Source organism: Clupea harengus, chromosome 8, assembly GCF_900700415.2.
Source record: "Clupea harengus chromosome 8, Ch_v2.0.2, whole genome shotgun sequence".
In the NCBI taxonomy this organism is placed as follows: Eukaryota; Metazoa; Chordata; class Actinopteri; order Clupeiformes; family Clupeidae; genus Clupea; species Clupea harengus.
The window spans coordinates 1,160-20,000 of record NC_045159.1 but is presented as its reverse complement, the minus strand read 5'-3'; the positions used below and the strand labels follow the sequence as shown (position 1 = coordinate 20,000).

The 18,841-nt window shown below is 36.2% G+C and overlaps 1 protein-coding gene across 1 annotated transcript in view; it reads right to left on the bottom strand.

Annotated features, from left to right (window-relative positions):
* Window positions 1–9,121, bottom strand: part of si:dkey-183i3.5 (uncharacterized protein LOC566445 homolog) — a gene marked incomplete at its 5' end in the record, with an annotated part of 30,388 nt that extends 21,267 nt beyond the window's left edge. The window contains one exon of the mRNA XM_031571268.1: window positions 9,053–9,121. Within this exon, the coding sequence (XP_031427128.1) occupies window positions 9,053–9,121 (69 nt within the window). The remainder of the gene's footprint in view (window positions 1–9,052) is intronic.
* Between the last annotated feature and the right edge of the window lie 9,720 nt (window positions 9,122–18,841).

The following is an 18,841-nucleotide window of genomic DNA, read 5'->3' as shown; positions in this document are numbered from 1 at the left end:
CAAACAGCTTTTACAAAAACTCCTTTGTTGGACTCCAAACATGCGAGGTGGACATTTCTGGAGTTTTGGTCTTCTCGGACCATCCTGAGCGTTAATGCTAATGTCACTGATGCTGCTAGCACCATGGTTAGCACCCTCAGTAGTGGTGGAGGGTTGACCTCCTTGACCACAACGTTCCTCTCCTTAACATTTACATTTACATTTAGTCATTTAGCAGACGCTTTTGTCCAAAGCGACGTACAAGGGAGAGAACAGTCAAGCTAAGAGCAATAAAAAAGCATGGTGTAACAATAAATACTACTTTACATGAGAATTAGAAAAACAACAACCTAGAAAAGAGGAAAAAGAAGTGCAGGAATGTAACTGCTGAAGTGCAAGTTAAGCGCTAGTCAGGTGCCAGTTAGGAGGGGAGGTGCTCTCTGAAGAGTTGGGTCTTCAAAAGCTTCTTGAAGGTAGAGAGGGACGCCCCTGCTCTGGTAGTACTAGGCAGTTCGTTCCACCAACGTGGAACTATAAATGAAAATAGTCTGGATTGCCGTGCTTGCACGGACGGCAGTGCCAAACGACGCTCACTAGACGAGCGCAGCGTCCTGGGTGTAACATTTGCCCTTACAAGAGCATTTAGGTAGGTGGGAGCAGAACCAGTAAGCACTCTGTAGGCAAGCATAAGTGACTTGAACTTAATGCGAGCAGCTACTGGCAGCCAGTGGAGCTCGATGAGTAGCGGGGTGACGTGTGCCCTTTTCGGTTGGTTGAACACCAGACGCGCCGCCGCGTTCTGGATCATCTGTAGTGGTTTCACCACGCAAGCCGGCAGGCCCGTTAGGAGGGCGTTGCAGTAGTCAAGGCGGGAGCTCACCAAGGTTTGCACCAGCAGCTGGGTGGCATACTGGGTTAGGTACGGCCTGATTTTGCGGATGTTGTATAGCGCAAAGCGGCACGACCTGGAGACAGAGGCGATGTGGGCCGTGAAGGTCAGTTGGTCATCAATAATGACCCCGAGGTTTCTTGCTGTTTTGGATGGAGCAAGAGATAAAGAGTCAGTATTGATCTTGATGTTGTGGTGGATGACCTGTTTGGCTGGGAAGACCATCAGTTCCGCCACCTTAAGAATCCACACCAGATACCCCTGGCATTGCTTCTTCTTCTACGTCACTCTCGTTTCTTAATAGTTCTTCCAAACGTGGACATTTAGGTAGAAAAAACCGATGCATTGTTAACTTGAAACTACCACACACCGCTGCTTTCTCCTTCAACTGTCCAGTAACGTCAAGTGCGACGTGAAAGTTGGGTCAAGGGTAATGGCAGAATGATTGCTCTGTGTCTAAAACAAAACTTTTCATTTCAATCTGTTATTATTTTCTTTTGTGAGTTAAATATTATTATTATTATTTCACACAATAAATAACGCAGAATGAAATTAAATAACAAATATAAAATATAGCTGCAAGCAGCGATGCGGATTCCTCCAAAGATTGCGAAACCAGGGGAAAATATATATACAATTTTGGAAAGAAGAGTGGAAGAAGGAAAGAAGAGTGGAAGAAGGAAAGAATAGAGGAAAGAAGAGTGAAGAAAGGAAAGAAGAAAAGAAAGAAGTGTCGTGCCAAAGGACACTTCGACAGGGAATTGAACTAACAACCTTCTGATCTCTAAACGACTTCTCTACCTACTTTGCCACTGTCACCCATGGGCATATCTGAAAGATTTGCTGTCATATCACTTCACTTCCTGTTTGGCGGCTTTACTGCTGAATTTGAGTGGCTGTACCGGACAAACTGTTGTGAGGATCAAAATTCTATTCGCAGTTTTTTGTGAGGCTTGGTCTGAAGAACATCTCTCCAAAATTGTAGGAGAAGTAAGCTTTCAAAGGTTTTTGATAAAACCGGAAATATAGGAAAATCTCTATAACCGAAAATTGGCGCCATTGAACGTTGAATTCGTCTTGATCCAAGGAATCCAATGGTACCTCGTTTTTGAAAATCGGTCAAACGGTTCAAAAGTTACAGTGTTAACAAAAGTCCAACTTTGACCCGTTGGTGGCGCTAGTGTGGTCTAGTGGGAGACATGAAACTTGGTGTGAGTGATGAAGGGACTGTCCTTAATGAGCGTGCCAAATTTCTGAAAAAGTTACCATACGGTTCTAGGGGCTGCCATTGACTCCCATTGCAGAAGAATAATAATAATACCTACAATAAGCACCTTGAGATTTCTTTGTATTTTAAAGTGTGCTATATAAATTAAATATATTATTATTATTATTATTACAATAACAATAGGGTTCCTCCTGACGGAGGAATCCTAATAAACCATTATTTTCTTGGGGGTGCTATGGGGGTGCTATGGCTAATCCAGGGGGAGCTCGAGCACCCCCTAGCCCCCCCCGGCGCCGCCCCTGGTCGGCTTCTTGGTAATGTTATTGTGATAGCCATGTTGGCTAGGTTGCCAATGACTTTCCTAACACAGTCAAACATCAAGCAAGTGGCTTCATCTGGCAAAAAGAACTGTCCAGAAAATGAGACAATGCACATTATCGTCATGACTATTATCATTTTTTTGTTAGAACATGTTCAGCTAACAAGACCATCACAAAATACATTTCAGTTAATGTATAGTTAGTTAGTGTTTCTGTTAGTGTGTAAATAGTTTGTAAAGTGTGTAAATAGTTCAGTTGTAATACGTGCATTAACAATTGCAATAGTTGCAAGTTGCAACAAGTGTGAATATTCATAATTCAAATTCTACCAGACATCATTCTTCACCATAGTTCACCACCACTCTGCCAGAATACCTAAGAATGGCTGAAACCATTGAAACCTTTAACATTTACATTTAGTCATTTAGCAGACGCTTTTGTCCAAAGCGACGTACAAGGGAGAGAATATTCAAGCTACGAGCAATAGAACCTGGTGTAAATAAATACTACTTTACATAAGAAATATAACAAAATGAAATAAAAAAGAAAGAAAGAAGTAGAAGAACTTTAAACATGCACTTAAGACATACCTCTTTGATCTCGCTTATCACTCACTGTAAAATGTATTTAACATTTATGGAACATTTATTTATTTACTTATTTCTGTCTCTTTTCAAGTGTTTGTACCTGCCCCCCCCCCCAGCAGCTGTCTCTTAGTTTGACGATAACTGTGCTGAGCAGTCCTTTATGGTGCCAGTGCGGTTAGTACGTCATTTCCTGTTTATTTATCTCTGGCAAAATCTGTGTCTCTTTATAAGTGTTTTGTAACCTGTAAAATGTATTTATTTAACATTTATGTAACATTTATTTATTTACTTATCTGTGTCTCTTTACAAGTGTTTGTAACCCCCCCCCAGCAGCTGTCTCTTAGTTTGACGATGACCGTGCTGAGTAGTCCTTTACGGTGCCAGTGCGGTTAGTACATTTATTTTATTTTATTTTATTTTATTTATTTATCTCTAGAAAATCTGTGTGTTTTTTACAAGTGTTTGTAACCCCCCCCCCCCCCCCCTTTTTTCTTTCCTACTGTGAGGCGCATTGTGTTACCTCCTTGTATGAAATGCGCCGTACAAATAAAGTTTGATTTGATTTGATTTGATAGTGTAATGGCATGTGTGTATTGGTGCAAAGATATGTGGTGGCATGTTTTTTCATTGTTGTTTTTAAATAAAGGGGAGAAATTGCCCTTTAATTATGTGTCCCATATTTAATGTACCCAACCCACATAGCTTTAGGTTTTTTTCCACCTCAAACACACACATCTGTAAAATGATGTAATTCATACTTATGTGATATTTTGGCAGGTCGTGACAACCCTACTTCCTACTTCATATTGACCACTATGACACTTCTGAGTCTTTTCTTCAGTCTGAGCTCTGCCCCGGCAATGATTAGAAAACCTCGTGGTTTCCATGGTAACCCTAACCCTATCCAGTCATTGTCATAAACATCACGGTGTCCATGGTAACCCTATCCAGTCCAATTGTTCAAAGGCCTTGTTAGGGTTCGGCTGGAAAAGGACCCAATCACAAACCAGGGCCCTATTCGTCGTAGCTCGTTAAGCGAGTTACCAAGATAATTTTCAGGATGAGATAATATAAGTCCCTCCTTTCGGTTCGTGGACGGAACTTTGGATAAATCACCATAGCAACACATCAATTAGCTCCAACCTGCTCCAGCGCGGGCTAGTTTAAGTGAAGCTGGATAAGATTGCCACTCCCCTGGAAAAAAAGGAGCGATATTAGTTAGATTGGCGCTTCATAGTGATAGAGTTCTTCGCGATCGCTAAGATCCATTATTCCATCATGATGAGTTCTTGTATGAGCGCTACAGATTCAGACGACAAGGAATTATTTATTTACAAGACCTTCTCGAGCCATTTATTGCAAACACCACAGCCGAACATTGACTGTCTTTTTTGCTAGTAGTAGGCTACATGTTTGTAGTGTCGGCGATGCGGAGAACAAAGCACTCATAATTATATGACACTATTATTAGTACACCATAGCATATCATTATTGTAGAAAATGATTAAGGTGGACTCACTGCTTCAATTTATTGAATTTCTTATTAATAAACTTACATTTAGTCATTTAACCAGAGGTGTAAAAAGTACTGAAATGTTGTACTCAAGTAAAAGTACAATTACTTTGATGAAATTGTACTTAAGTACAAGTAAAATTACCCACTTAAAAATCTACTCAAGTAAAAGTAAAAAGTAGTTCATCTAAAATGTACTTTAAGTAAAAGTTACTTAGTTACTTTCAACAACTTGATGGGTGCCGCTCCTATATAATGCAAAAAAGGACAAGGGGTCATAAATCCAATACAAATTAAAGGAGAATCTTTAGGAATATAAGTGCAATGACATTAATGTGACATTAAACATTAAACATGTCAACACAACATTTAAGAACTTTTGGGAGGACATGTCAAGACATGAACCACATGACAGCTAAAATAAAAAAGTTAAAATGCCGCTGCCCCACTGTATATTTAAACTTTGGTTACTTTACTTGTGTCCACCTTTAGAGCATTAGTCTACAAACTTCTTGTTGAGTTTGAGCAGCAGCTGATTTTCAAGGTGTGTAGAGTTCATCCGGGCTCGCTTTGCAGTGAGCAGCAATCCAGCACAGCTGAAGTCACTCGCAGGCGGCCGTGGCAGGTAGGCCAGTATTGAGTTTCAGGGACAGTTTTTTGATATTCTGAAAGGAGTTCAGCAGATCCATATTGTCTGAAACACAGGCTAGGTACCCTTCTAACCAGAGGTGTAAAAAGTACTGAAATGTTGTACTCAAGTAAAAGTACAATTACTTTGATGAAATTTTACTTAAGTACAAGTAAAATTACCCATCTAAAAATCTACTCAAGTAAAAGTAAAAAGTAGTTCATTTAAAATGTACTTTAAGTAAAAGTTACTTAGTTACTTTCAACAACTTGATGGGGGCCGCTCCTATATAGTGCAAAAAAGGACAAGGGGTCATAAATCCAATACAAAAACTAGTTATTTTTTATTAAAGGAGAATCTTTAGAAATATAAGTGCAATGACATTAAACATGTCAAACATTAAACATGTCAACACAACATTTAAGAACTTTTGGGAGGACATGTCAAGACATGACAGCTAAAATAAAAAGTTAAAATACCGCTGCCCCACTTAAACTTTGGTTACTTTACTTGTGTCCACCTTTAGAGCATTAGTCTACAAACTTCTTGTTAAGTTTGAGCAGCAGCTGATTTTCAAGATGAGTAGAGTTCATCCGGGCTAGCTTTGCATTGAACAGCAATGCAGCACGGCTGAAGAGTCGCTCGCAGGCGGCCGAGGCAGGTAGGCCAGTATTGAGTTTCAGGGACAGTTTTTTGATATTCTGAAAGGCGTTCAGCAGATCCATATTGACTGAGACACAGGCTAGGTACCCTTCTAACTCCCCTCTACCTTCTGACCTTCTGGACTTCATTGAGGAAAATAAATCATCTTCATCTGATGAATGTTGTCCAACTTGCTCCAGCCTCCAACATCCGGTCAAGGTGTTGTCTGACATAGACTAGACCTGTAGAATGACAAACAACATTTCTGACAATTAAGTATTGAGCTGCCATCAAGATTCAAGAGTGCATCATAACACAGAAATAGCTATAAATAGCTACTTGAGATGACAGACCTACAGTATACAGAATTATAGCATTATTTTCTATTTCTACATGCATCACAATTCATAATCCTCAATTCTTGCTAACCGGGACCCCTTAGCATGAACATGAAAGACGTGCACGTTGCAAAGCCACCACTTATCGTTATCAATATCTGACTAAACATCGTGATAAATTGCAGATAACGACATACACATTGACTTGTCCAACTGTCTGAAAACGATGGTGTGCGCATTCACATTGTTCTGTTTCAAGGCATGGGAGGCAGCCAAATGATTAGCCTAATATCAGTTTATGTGGTGTATTTCATTGCTGATGACTGATCTGCAGTTTTTAACACAATATGAGAGACTGAACATAATAATTCTATGACCTGAAACGAATGGAAGACAGGAATGGTATTATTAGTCTATTGGATGACCGCTGTCGACGTTAGCATACTCAGGTCGGTTGCAAGTGCTAGCCAAAATTAGGCTACTACCTACTAGTGCCATGAAACGCATATTTTGCTTAGTGGAGCAAAGCTAACTAAATGACAAAAACGCTGTCTGAACTACTAATGGAAAGGGACAAATACTGTACTTACCAACACATGCTTGCGCAGATTTGAAGATGAATTTGTATAAGCAGAAAGTTCTGACTGACGGATTAGGCACAGTTTACACAGCATATAGCTGTTGCCTCTTTTACGTTGGAAGGCAAACTGCTTGCTGAGATGTGGCCACGGGTTGTCTTCATCTTCTTTAATTTCAACTGGTGGAAAGTTCGGTGCTTCAGCTTGTTGGTGGTCCGCAGCTTGTTGGTAGTCCGCACTATCATCTTCCTCCATATCTATCTCTTGTGACTCGGCACCGTACTTGCGCCTTGCATCGACTCCATCATCCACTCTATGCAGCATCCACCACTGCAGTGAGCATTGTGGTGCGCGATTCCTGCCTTGAACTATGTTTTTTTTTTTTTTTACTCAGTAACGGATGTAATTTCCAATGTAGCGAAGTACAATACTTCAGTCAAAATCTACTTAAGTAAAAGTAAAATTACCGATTTAAAAAACTACTTAAAAATTACAAAGTACACAAAAAAACTACTCAATTACAGTAACGTGAGTAAAAGTAATTCGTTACTTTACACCTCTGCTTCTAACTTCCCTTTACCTTCTGGACTTCATTAAGGAAAATAAATCATCTTCATCTGATGAATGTGGTCTAACTTGCTTCAGCCTCTACCATCCGGTCAAGGTGTTGTCTGACAGACTAGACCTGTAGAATGACAAACAACATTTCTGACAATTAAAAGCATGCTGCCATCAAGAGTGCATCATAACACAGAAATAGCTATAAATAGCTACTTGAGATGACAGACCTACAGTATACAGAATGATAACATTATTTTCTATTTCTACGTATGTGTCACAATTCATAATCCTGAATTCTTGCTAACCAAGACCCCTGAGCATGAACATGAAAGACGTGCACGTTGCAAAGCCACCACTTATTGTTATCAATATCTGACTAAACATCGTGATAAATTCAAGATAACGACATACACATTGACATTGACCAACTGTCTGACAACGATGGTGTGCGCATTCACATCGTTCCTGTTTCAGGGCATAGGAGGCAGCCAAATGATTAGCCTAGCTAGCTAGCTAGTTGACGTTAGCATACTCAGGGCGGTTGCAAGTGCTAGCCAAAATGAGGCTACTAGTGCCATGACACGCATATTTTGCTTATTGTAGCAAAGCTAACTAAACAACAAGAACGATGTCTGAACTACTAATGGAAAGGGACAAATACTGTACTCACCAACACATGCTTGCGCAGATTTGAAGATTCATTTTAATAAGCAGAAAGTTCTGTCTGGCGGGGCAGGCACAGTTTACACAGCATTATATAGCTGTCGCCTCTTTTAGGTTGGAAGGCAAACTGCTTGCTGAGATGTGGACACAGGGTTTCTTCATCTTCTTTAATTTTAACTCGCGGAAAGTTCGGTGCTTCAGCTTGTTGCTGTCCGCACTATCATCTTCCTCCATCTGGTGACTCGGCACCGGTGGCTTGCATCGACTCTATCATCCTCTCTCTGCAGCATGCACCACTGGAGAGAATTGTCGTGCGCGATTCCGCTTTTCCGTTTCCTTTCCTGAACTATGTTTTTTTTTTTACTCAGTAACGGATGTAATTTCCAATGTAGCGAAGTACAATACTTCAGTCAAAATCTACTTAAGTAAAAGTAAAATTACCGATTTCAAAAACTACTTAAAAATTACAAAGTACACAAAAAAACTACTCAATTACAGTAACGTGAGTAAATGTAATTCGTTACTTTAAACCTCTGCTTATAAGGTATCATAGGATCTGTACAGTAGAGGATGATGTGGAGTCAGCAATTAAAACCCTGTTTCAAGCCCTCAGACCAAGAGGATATAGCAGAACGTTCCTCAGAACGATCAAGGCTGAGGTAAAAGATAGCTTTAGACAGGGAAATAGACCTGGGAGGGGGAACAAAAATATGGGAAATATTATTCCATTTGTGTCAATTTTCTCCCCGACCTCTTTAACCCTGAACTCGGCTGTAAAGAAAATTTTTAAGGCACTTCAGGGAGTGGTGGAGCCGATGGCCAATTTTAAAATTATAGCAGCTTTTAAACGTAAAAAGAACCTAAAGGATTATTTAGTACATGCGTCTTTAGGCAGTAAGAAAAAAGACAAATTAGATAATATGTACAAAAGGGTGAAATTTATCAGAAATGTACACACAGACCAGGGAGCCCCTGTTTGGCAAGCATTGGGGCTTGAATCATCTAACCTGGTTCATGCTGTGGAGTGCAAGATCTGTAGCAGACTGTACATTGGGGAAACCGGGAACAGTCTGCTGCAGAGATTAAAACAACATATGTATCTTATTAATAAAACTGATAAACTTACCGTTTTGTACACTCACTTTAGAGAGCATGGCAGTGATAACCTCTCCATCTCGGGCTTGGAATCCGGTACCTGTTGGACAAAAAAACAGAGATTAAGAAAAGAAAGACACTGGATAGAAAAATTAAAAACAGTCTTCCCCAGTGGTCTAAATGAAAGAGTCTAACAGGGTAAAAACCTGAAAAATAGGGGATGACCTGTAAGGCCTATAGAATCAAGTATTTTAGCACTTATGCCTTTGTTTGTGTATATGAGTTACAGCACTTCATTGGTACTCGCTTGATTCGGTGTAGGACCCTTACAGGGGTTTTTTAACTTCATTTTATTTAATATCCCTTAGGACCAGATTGTACAATTGACCCGGAATGATGGTAGATGGGGGATGGAAAAGGTACAGAAGTTCTTGAAGAGAGAGTGGAGGAATGTTTTTTTTGTGGGCCCGTGCATTTCACCTGCCGTATACGGCAGATGGAGTTCTTATTCCCCTCACCTAACCTGCCAGTGCCACAAAAATTCGAAATATAATTTTAGACATCCTTCCTAACTCCAAAAGACAAATAAAACAAATGATTTCAACCTAGAAATAGGCCCTAGAAACCACTAGACCTGTTGGGGAAATCTTTGGGTTTAGAAGAACATTAGGAATTTTGTAGGTATACGTTTCTTTGTATTCTCTTTACATCCTCTTTCACGATGTTGAAAAAGTTGTATTTTATTATTGCCAGTGTTCGATTTAGTATTATTTTCAGTAACTAGGGTTACCACCTGAACACTGCTATGATTGTCACCTGGGTAGGAGCGAACCAATCAGGAGCCACCTTTTGGGCCCCTCCTACCCAGCTTACTATAAAAACTGCCTGGACCTTTCAGTCTGGTTCAATCCGCTGAAGAAGGCACGTGGTGCCGAAAGGTCAGGAGCGCTCTTTTATTCTCTTACTTTTTACTATTTATTGGCGATTTTTTTATCCCAAATATTTATTGGCCTTAGTCCCATTGACGTTTTAGCACTTTTAGGTTTTTTTTTTAATTATTTATTTCCACCCTCTCAAGATTAGCATTGTATTGCATGTTTGCACAAGTTTGCATAGTATTGCATATTTGCACAAATTTGCATAGTACTGCATATTTGCACAGGATTGCACATTTGCACTTTGTTTTCGAAGGAAAACTGAAGGAATTATTGAGACATGAAATCATCAGCGCTCCCTTACACAATTTGTAGTTTGAAGAAAACATTTTTTCACCTTTAAAAAGATTTAAGTGGATTTTTTCACCCTAAAGAATTGTTGTGTGGTTTTGAGAGCACAGTGTGTCCACCGAGTGACGTTCGGAGTGTCTGATGGCTAGGGAAAAGCAATAAACAAATAATATCTTTTTAGTGTGCAATGTGTTAGTTGAGGGTTACTTTTATTTTTGTACAAGCCTCTCTTCTCACAGTCTGTTTTTTCTAAACTAAAAACATTAATCTTGTGCTGGTGGAAATAACTGGAAATGAAGTCTTTGGGTACTAACATTTTATTGTGATATTTATCTTCTTGTTTAATGTTTCATCCATTGAGTGTAGCATCACATGATGTCTAAAAATGGAGGGTGGGTCGGGGTAGGCCAGAATGGTCATAGAGGTCGGACTACAATCCATCATATGGGACCACAGAACCTGCATGCAGGAAACGAGATTGAAAAACGTCTGCACAGATTGCTTCAGGCGATACAACATGCCGAAGTAATAGAGCGGACGAAACAATCAGGCAGGTTCCCCGTGGGAATGTACAGGCAAGTCAATAAATTGACTCACTTTATAAAGCCGTCATCCCCCCACCCGGATACAACAGCAAGGGTTCAGCAAAACACGGATGAGTGGATGAATTGTAATTTACGAATTCTAAAAGACCACTACGATTGTGTGATTGCGGAGGGGCTGCAAGACCTGCCTCAGTTTCCTAGAGTGGCATTGGACAAGGCAGTGGCTTATGGGAGAGCGAGGTATAAGCGTCGCTTGACCAATGCCACCATAGCCACCCTTACCTCACTCGTGGAAGATTGTATAACATCTCCTTCACTAAATCCTGGAGGGGCAGGGTCACTGGATGAGGCAGAATGGCCCCTCCTTCAATCGGGCCCTATTTAGGGACTAACTCCCAATACTGGCCCTAAACCTAACCCTGAACCTAATTCTAACCTTAACCCCAAGCGCAAATCTAACCCATACCCCAATTCCAACCCTATCCCCAATCCCAAAACTTACCCTAACCCTAACCTTAACCCCAGCCCCAATCCTTACCCTAACCCTAACCCTAACCCTAAACCCTAACCCTTGAAAGTGTGATCCGCCTCCCCTAATTTGAGGTCCCTGAACACGCCCGAGGTGGTTTCATCTCTCTACGACGTACGGTTCGGGAGATAAAGCCAAAACAAACATTATTTTTGCTGTATCTCAGGAACAGAAGGTTAAGATTAAGTTTAAGGTTTAATTTACATTTAAATGTTACACCATCTCCTAGGTTAGGGTAAGAATTAGTTTTAAGGTCTAGGTTATGTTTAGAAAATCCCCAATTGGGTTTCTGATGTTTTAACTTGTCCTTTAAGGTTAGGCATGAGTTTTTAGGTGCATGTTAAGGTTTTAAGACCTTTAACTACACATTTCTACATTGCCCTTCATGCGGTTTAATTTAGTAAAGATATGTTTTTTTAGGTAGGCTTTAGATTAAGCTTTGATATTGTAATTAGGCTAATGATGGCAGTATATTGCCTTAGGAAGTCCTAGGCCCACAAGTTATTTGGTAGCAAAGTAGTCTGTGGGAGAATTTTAAGACACACATCTTCCCACCCGGAGGCTAATCGCCCTGACAGCGAGATCATCCATCTACTGGAGATGACTCTAACACGTAATGATTTTGAATTTTATGATAAGTTTTATCTGCAAACCTGCGGCTGTGCCATGGGACGGAAATACTCACCGTCTTACGCAGATATTTACCTGGCTAATTGGGAGGAGGAAGCATTGAAACGCTGTGTGCACCGTCCTCTTCTGTACTTAAGGTATTTAGACGACCTGTTCGGTTTATGGACAGAATCAAAAGAGTCTTTCCTGGAATTTGTCAAAGTGCTTAACTCGCAACATCCAAGGATTAAGTTAAAACACAATTTGCAGACCCAGGAGGTCGAGTTTTTAGACACGGTCGTGTTCTTCACAGAGATAGACCATATAACAGCGACAAAGAAGTTAGCTACGAAGGTCTACTTCAAAGAGACCGACCGCCACGCGTTGCTACACAAGCATAGCTTTCATCCGAAGCACACTTTTAAAGGGCTCATAAAGGCTCAACTTATCCGTTTCCATCGTATTTGTACATACCCACAGCACGTCGAAGAGGCTACGGCCATCCTCTTCAGCGCACTTTTTACCCGGGGCTATTCCCACAGATTTTTAAGAACTATCAAGGCTCAGGTAAATGGCTTATTCAAAAGTCAACAATATCACAATGAGCGCAGGGATGACCAAACACCCATCATCCCACTTGTTTTAACATATTCCAGCAGTGGAATGATTTTTAAGAAAACTATTGCCCAAAACTTTCAAAAAGCCAGCCTAGATTGCCCTCAATTGGGATCTTTCCGGCTCATCACAGCCTTGAGGAGAAATAAAAATGTACAAGATCTCCTAGTGCACACAGCTTTAAAGCGAGACATGGGGAGGAAACCCAGGACCACCCTTAATTTTAATTTTAAGCACAAAGTATTTTTCTATAATAGACACACAAAGAAGGGGAAACCTATTATTAAGAGAATTACGGTGAACACTAAAAATGTGGTTTATGGACTTGTGTGCCAAGAGTGCCACAAGATATACATAGGGGAAACAAAAAATGTTTTAAAGGACAGGATCAAGCAACACCTGTACCACATCAGAAAGGGTGACTTACCTGTAACACTGTACATGCATTTTAACAGACAACAGTGTAAAGAATTTTTCTTCCTAGGCCTTGACACGCAACCCACATGGTCGGATGCGCAGAGAAAAAGGGCAGAGGCCACCTGGATTAAGGACAATGGAACCTATGGGTCTAAATTATAAAACGTATAATAGGTACTCAGGCAGTTTGGCACCATCTGGTGGAGAAAATAGTCCCCTGCAAACTTAAATGTTTGAAAAACTTTTTTAGTAAGGATTGAGGTCTTAAATAGGAGCAAAACTGCTTTTAACCTCTTTATTTTTTTAAAGGTTGTTTGAAGTATCCTCATGTAAAAATACATTCTCATGGTTCACCTGAAATTGTCATGCTCACCTCTAAGCACTTAACATTCTAGATACATGAGAAAATGTTTAATGTTTAGATACATGTAGTATATGATGATAAGATGTTTCATGTTTAGATACATGATGATAACATGTTTAATGTTTAGATACATGTAGTACATGATGATAACATGTTTAATGTTTAGATACGTGATAATAAGATGTTTAATGTTTAGATACATGATAAGATGTTTAATCTTTAGATACATGTAGTATATGATGATAAGATGTTTAATGTTTAGATACATGAGGATAAGATGTTTAATGTTTAGATACATGTAGTATATGATGATAAGATGCTTAATGTTTAGATACATGCAGTATATGATGATAAGATGTTTAATGTTTAGATACATGATAAGATGTTTAATGTTTAGATACATGATGATAAGATGTTTAATGTTTAGATACATGTAGTATATGATGATAAGATGTTTAATGTTTAGATACATGTAGTATATGATGACAAGATGTTTAATGTTTAGATACATGTTGATAAGATGTTTAATGTTTAGATACATGTTGTATATGATCATAAGATGTTTCATGTTTAGATACATGATGATAAGATGTTTAATATTTAGATACGTGTAGTATATGATGATAAGATGTTTCATGTTTAGATACATGATTATAAGATGTTTAATGTTTAAATACATGTAGTATATGATGATAATATGTTTAATGTTTTGATACATGTAGTATATGATAAGATGTTTCATGTTTAGATACATGATAAGATGTTTAATGTTTAGATACATGTAGTATATGATGATAAGATGTTTAATGTTTAGATACATGATGATAAGATTTTTAATGTTTAGATACATGTAGTATATGATGATAACATGTTTAATGTTTAGATACATGATTATAAGAAGTTTAATGTTTAGATACATGTAGTATAGTATGTTTAATGTTTAGATACATGATAAGATGTTTAATGTTTAGATGCATGTAGTATATGATGATAAGATGTTTCATGTTTTGATACGTGTAGTACATGATGATAAGATGTTTAATGTTTAGATTAGTGCTGTCAAACGATTAAAATATTTAATCGCGATTAATCGCATTTATGTCATAGTTAACTCAAAATTAATCGCGATTAATCGCAATTTTTTATCTATTCTAAATGTCCCTTCGTTTATTTATTTTTTCCATCATTTTATTTGTATTTTAATGCCCTTATCAACATGGAAAAGTTGATTGGCTTGCTTTATGCAAATGTTTTATTTTATTGAAAACCAATATTGCCAAACAGGGCGGTACAAAATAAAATTATAAAGTGCACATTTTAGGTAAACAAGGACTCAGCCTATAGTGCAGTTAAACCATGGCTTAATATTTTATTTTTTTCAAGTTTGCTGGGAACATAGCAGTCAGGCCTCTTATTTCAGAAACATTGAACCGTAACAGTTAGGTTACCAATCAAAGGTAAGCCTACTACTTCTTTGCTTTCAGCCAGCTGCCCGTTGACAGTTTCAGACAACAGTGAAGCTCGCTTCTTTTGCACAACACAACTTTTAAAAGTAAACTTTCCATTCAGAAGCTTTTTTATCATCCATTTCGCCGTATCGCGCTCACCATTCACTAAAACCGTAACGTTAGCCTACTACACAGTTTGCAAGGCCAAAAAGAATGTTAATCTAAATAAAAAAAATTAAAAAAAAAAAATTAAAAAAAAATTAAATAAAAATCGCGTTAACCCTTTCATGCATGAATTATGAAAAAAATGATCTAGATTTTTTTTGTATTGATTTTATTACTCAAAATGAACCTAAACTTGAAATTAATTTTGAATTTTTAAAAAATATGGTTTTATTAAAAATATATTTTACTGTCCACATACGTGGACACCATGCAACAAAGGGATGGTAACGAATACTTACCCAAGGTTAAAAATCATTATTTTCACGTAATTTAGTAATTATTTATGTTGATATGTTTGTTGTATGATTGTTTCTTTCATTTGAACAATGCAAATAAAAAAAAATACCAGGTTTTATAATCAGATTTAATGTCATCCGATTCCTCTGATGCATGACGTCCACATATGTGGACGGTATCCGATTCCTCTAATGCATGCGTCCACGTATGTGGACAGTTGGTTTTTAGGGTGTACAAACTATATTTTACATCAAATTTCATTTTTTTAAACATAGATTTGTTCAACACACTTTCCCTTACATACTAATATTTTTTTTGCCTGATTTTTCCTTCTTGGGTATAAGGTTTTAACAGATATGCCTGGAGTATTCAGCACATGCCCAGCACCGTCAGCCATCTTGTCTTAATGATGTCATTACACAGTTAACATTCCAAATACAAGATGATACATATTGTTATTATATTGATCTGAGTCTACTGACTCTGCCCCTATGTGGTTTGGAGAATATTACTATGATAATCCAGAATAAAATGGAGTTTAATCAACTGTCCACGCATGTGGACCCCATGCACGAAAGGGTTAATCTCGCGATAAAAAAATGAACGGCGTTAAAATGGGTTTGCGTTAACGCCGTTAATAACGCGTTAAACTGACAGCACTAGTTTAGATACATGATGACAAGATGTTTAATGTTTAGATACATGTAGTATATGATGATGAGATGTTTAATGTTTAGATACATGTAGTATATGATGACAAGATGTTTAATGTTTGGATACATGATGATAAGATGTTTAATGTTTAGATACATGTAGTATATGATGATAAGATGTTTCATGTTTAGATACATGATGATAAGATGTTTCATATTTTGATACATGTAGTATATGATGATAAGATGGTACATGTTTAGATACATGATGATAAGATGTTAAATGTTTAGATACATGTAGTATATGATGATAACATGTTTAATGTTTAGATACATGATGATAAGATGTTTCATGTTTAGATACATGATGATAAGATGTTTAATGTTTAGATACATGTAGTATATGATGATAAGATGTTTCATGTTTAGATACATGATGATAAGATGTTTAATGTTTAGATACATGTAGTATATGATGATAACATGTTTAATGTTTAGATACATGATAAGATGTTTAATGTAGTATATGATGATAAGATGGTTCATGTTTAGATACATGATGAGATGTTAAATGTTTAGATACATGTAGTATATGATGATAACATGTTTAATGTTTAGATACATGAAGATAAGATGTTTCATGTTTAGATACATGATGATAAGATGTTTAATGTTTAGATACATGTAGTATATGATGATAACATGTTTAATGTTTAGATACATGATAAGATGTTTAATGTAGTATATGATGATAAGATGTTTAATGTTTAGATATATGATAATAAGATGTTTAATGTTTAGATACATGTAGTATATGATGATAAGATGTTTCATGTTTAGATACATGATGATAAGATGTTTAATGTTTAGATACATGTAGTATATGATGATAACATGTTTAATGTTTAGATACATGATAAGATGTTTAATGTAGTATATGATGATAAGATGGTTCATGTTTAGATACATGATAAGATGTTAAATGTTTAGATACATGTAGTATATGATGATAACATGTTTAATGTTTAGATACATGATGATAAGATGTTTCATGTTTAGATACATGATGATAAGATGTTTAATGTTTAGATACATGTAGTATATGATGATAACATGTTTAATGTTTAGATACATGATAAGATGTTTAATGTAGTATATGATGATAAGATGTTTAATGTTTAGATATATGATAATAAGATGTTTAATGTTTAGATACATGATGATAAGATTAGATACATGTTGATAAGATGTTTAATGTTTAGATACAAGATTATAAGATGTTTAATGTTTAGATACATGTAGTATTTGATGATAAGATGTTTCATGTTTTGATACATGTAGTATATGATGATAAGCTGTTTCATGTTTAGATACATGATGATAAGATGTTTAATGTTCAGATACATGATAATAAGATGTTTAATGTTTAGATACATGATAATAAGATATTTAATGTTTAGATACATGTAGTATATGATGATGAGATGTTTAATGTTTAGATACATGATAATAAGATGTTTAATGTTTAGATACATAATAAGATTAGATATAAGATTAGATACATGTTGATAAGATGTTTAATGTTTAGATACATGTAGTATATGATCATAAGATGTTTCATGTTTAGATACATGATGATAAGATGTTCAATATTTAGATACTTGTAGTATATGATGATAAGATGTTTCATGTTTAGATACATGATTATAAGATGTTTAATGTTTAAATACATGTAGTATATGATGATAACATGTTTAATGTTTTGATACATGTAGTATATGATATGATGTTTCATGTTTAGATACATTATGATAAGATGTTTAATGTTTAGATACATGTAGTATATGATGATAAGATGTTTAATGTTTTGATACATGTAGTATATGATAAGATGTTTCATGTTTAGATACATTATGATAAGATGTTTAATGTGATGATGATGACATGATTATAAGATGTTTAATGTTTAGATACATGATGATAAGATTTTTAATGTTTAGATACATGTAGTATACGATGATAACATGTTTAATGTTTAGATACATGATTATAAGAAGTTTAATGTTTAGATACATGTAGTATAGTATGTTTAATGTTTAGATACACGATAAGATGTTTAATGTTTAGATACATGTAGTATATGATGAAAAGATGTTTCATGTTTTGATACGTGTAGTACATGATGATAAGATGTTTCATGTTTAGATACATGATGATAAAATGTTTAATGTTTAGATACATGTAGTATATGATGATAACATGTTTAATGTTTTGATACATGTAGTATATGATGATAAGATGTTTCATGTTTAGATACATGATGGTAAGATGTTTAATGTTTAGATACATGTAGTATATGATGATAAGCTGTTTCATGTTTAGATACATGATGATAAGATGTTTAATGTTTAGATACATGTAGTATATGATGATAACATGCTTAATGTTTTGATAAATGTAGTATATGATGATAAGATGTTTCATGTTTAGATACATGATGATAAGATGTTTAATATTTAGATACTTGTAGTATATGATGATAAGATGTTTCATGTTTAGATACATGACTATAAGATGTTTAATGTTTAAATACATGTAGTATATGATGATAACATGTTTAATGTTTTGATACATGTAGTATATGATAAGATGTTTCATGTTGAGATACATGATGATAAGATGTTTAATGTTTAGATACGTGTAGTATATGATGATAAGATGTTTAATGTTTAGATACATGATGATAAGATTTTTAATGTTTAGATACATGTAGTATATGATGATAACATGTTTAATGTTTAGATACATGATTATAAGAAGTTTAATGTTTAGATACATGTAGTATATGATGATAAGATGTTTAATGTTTAGATACATGATGATAAGATTTTTAATGTTTAGATACATGTAGTATATGATGATAACATGTTTAATGTTTAGATACATGATTAT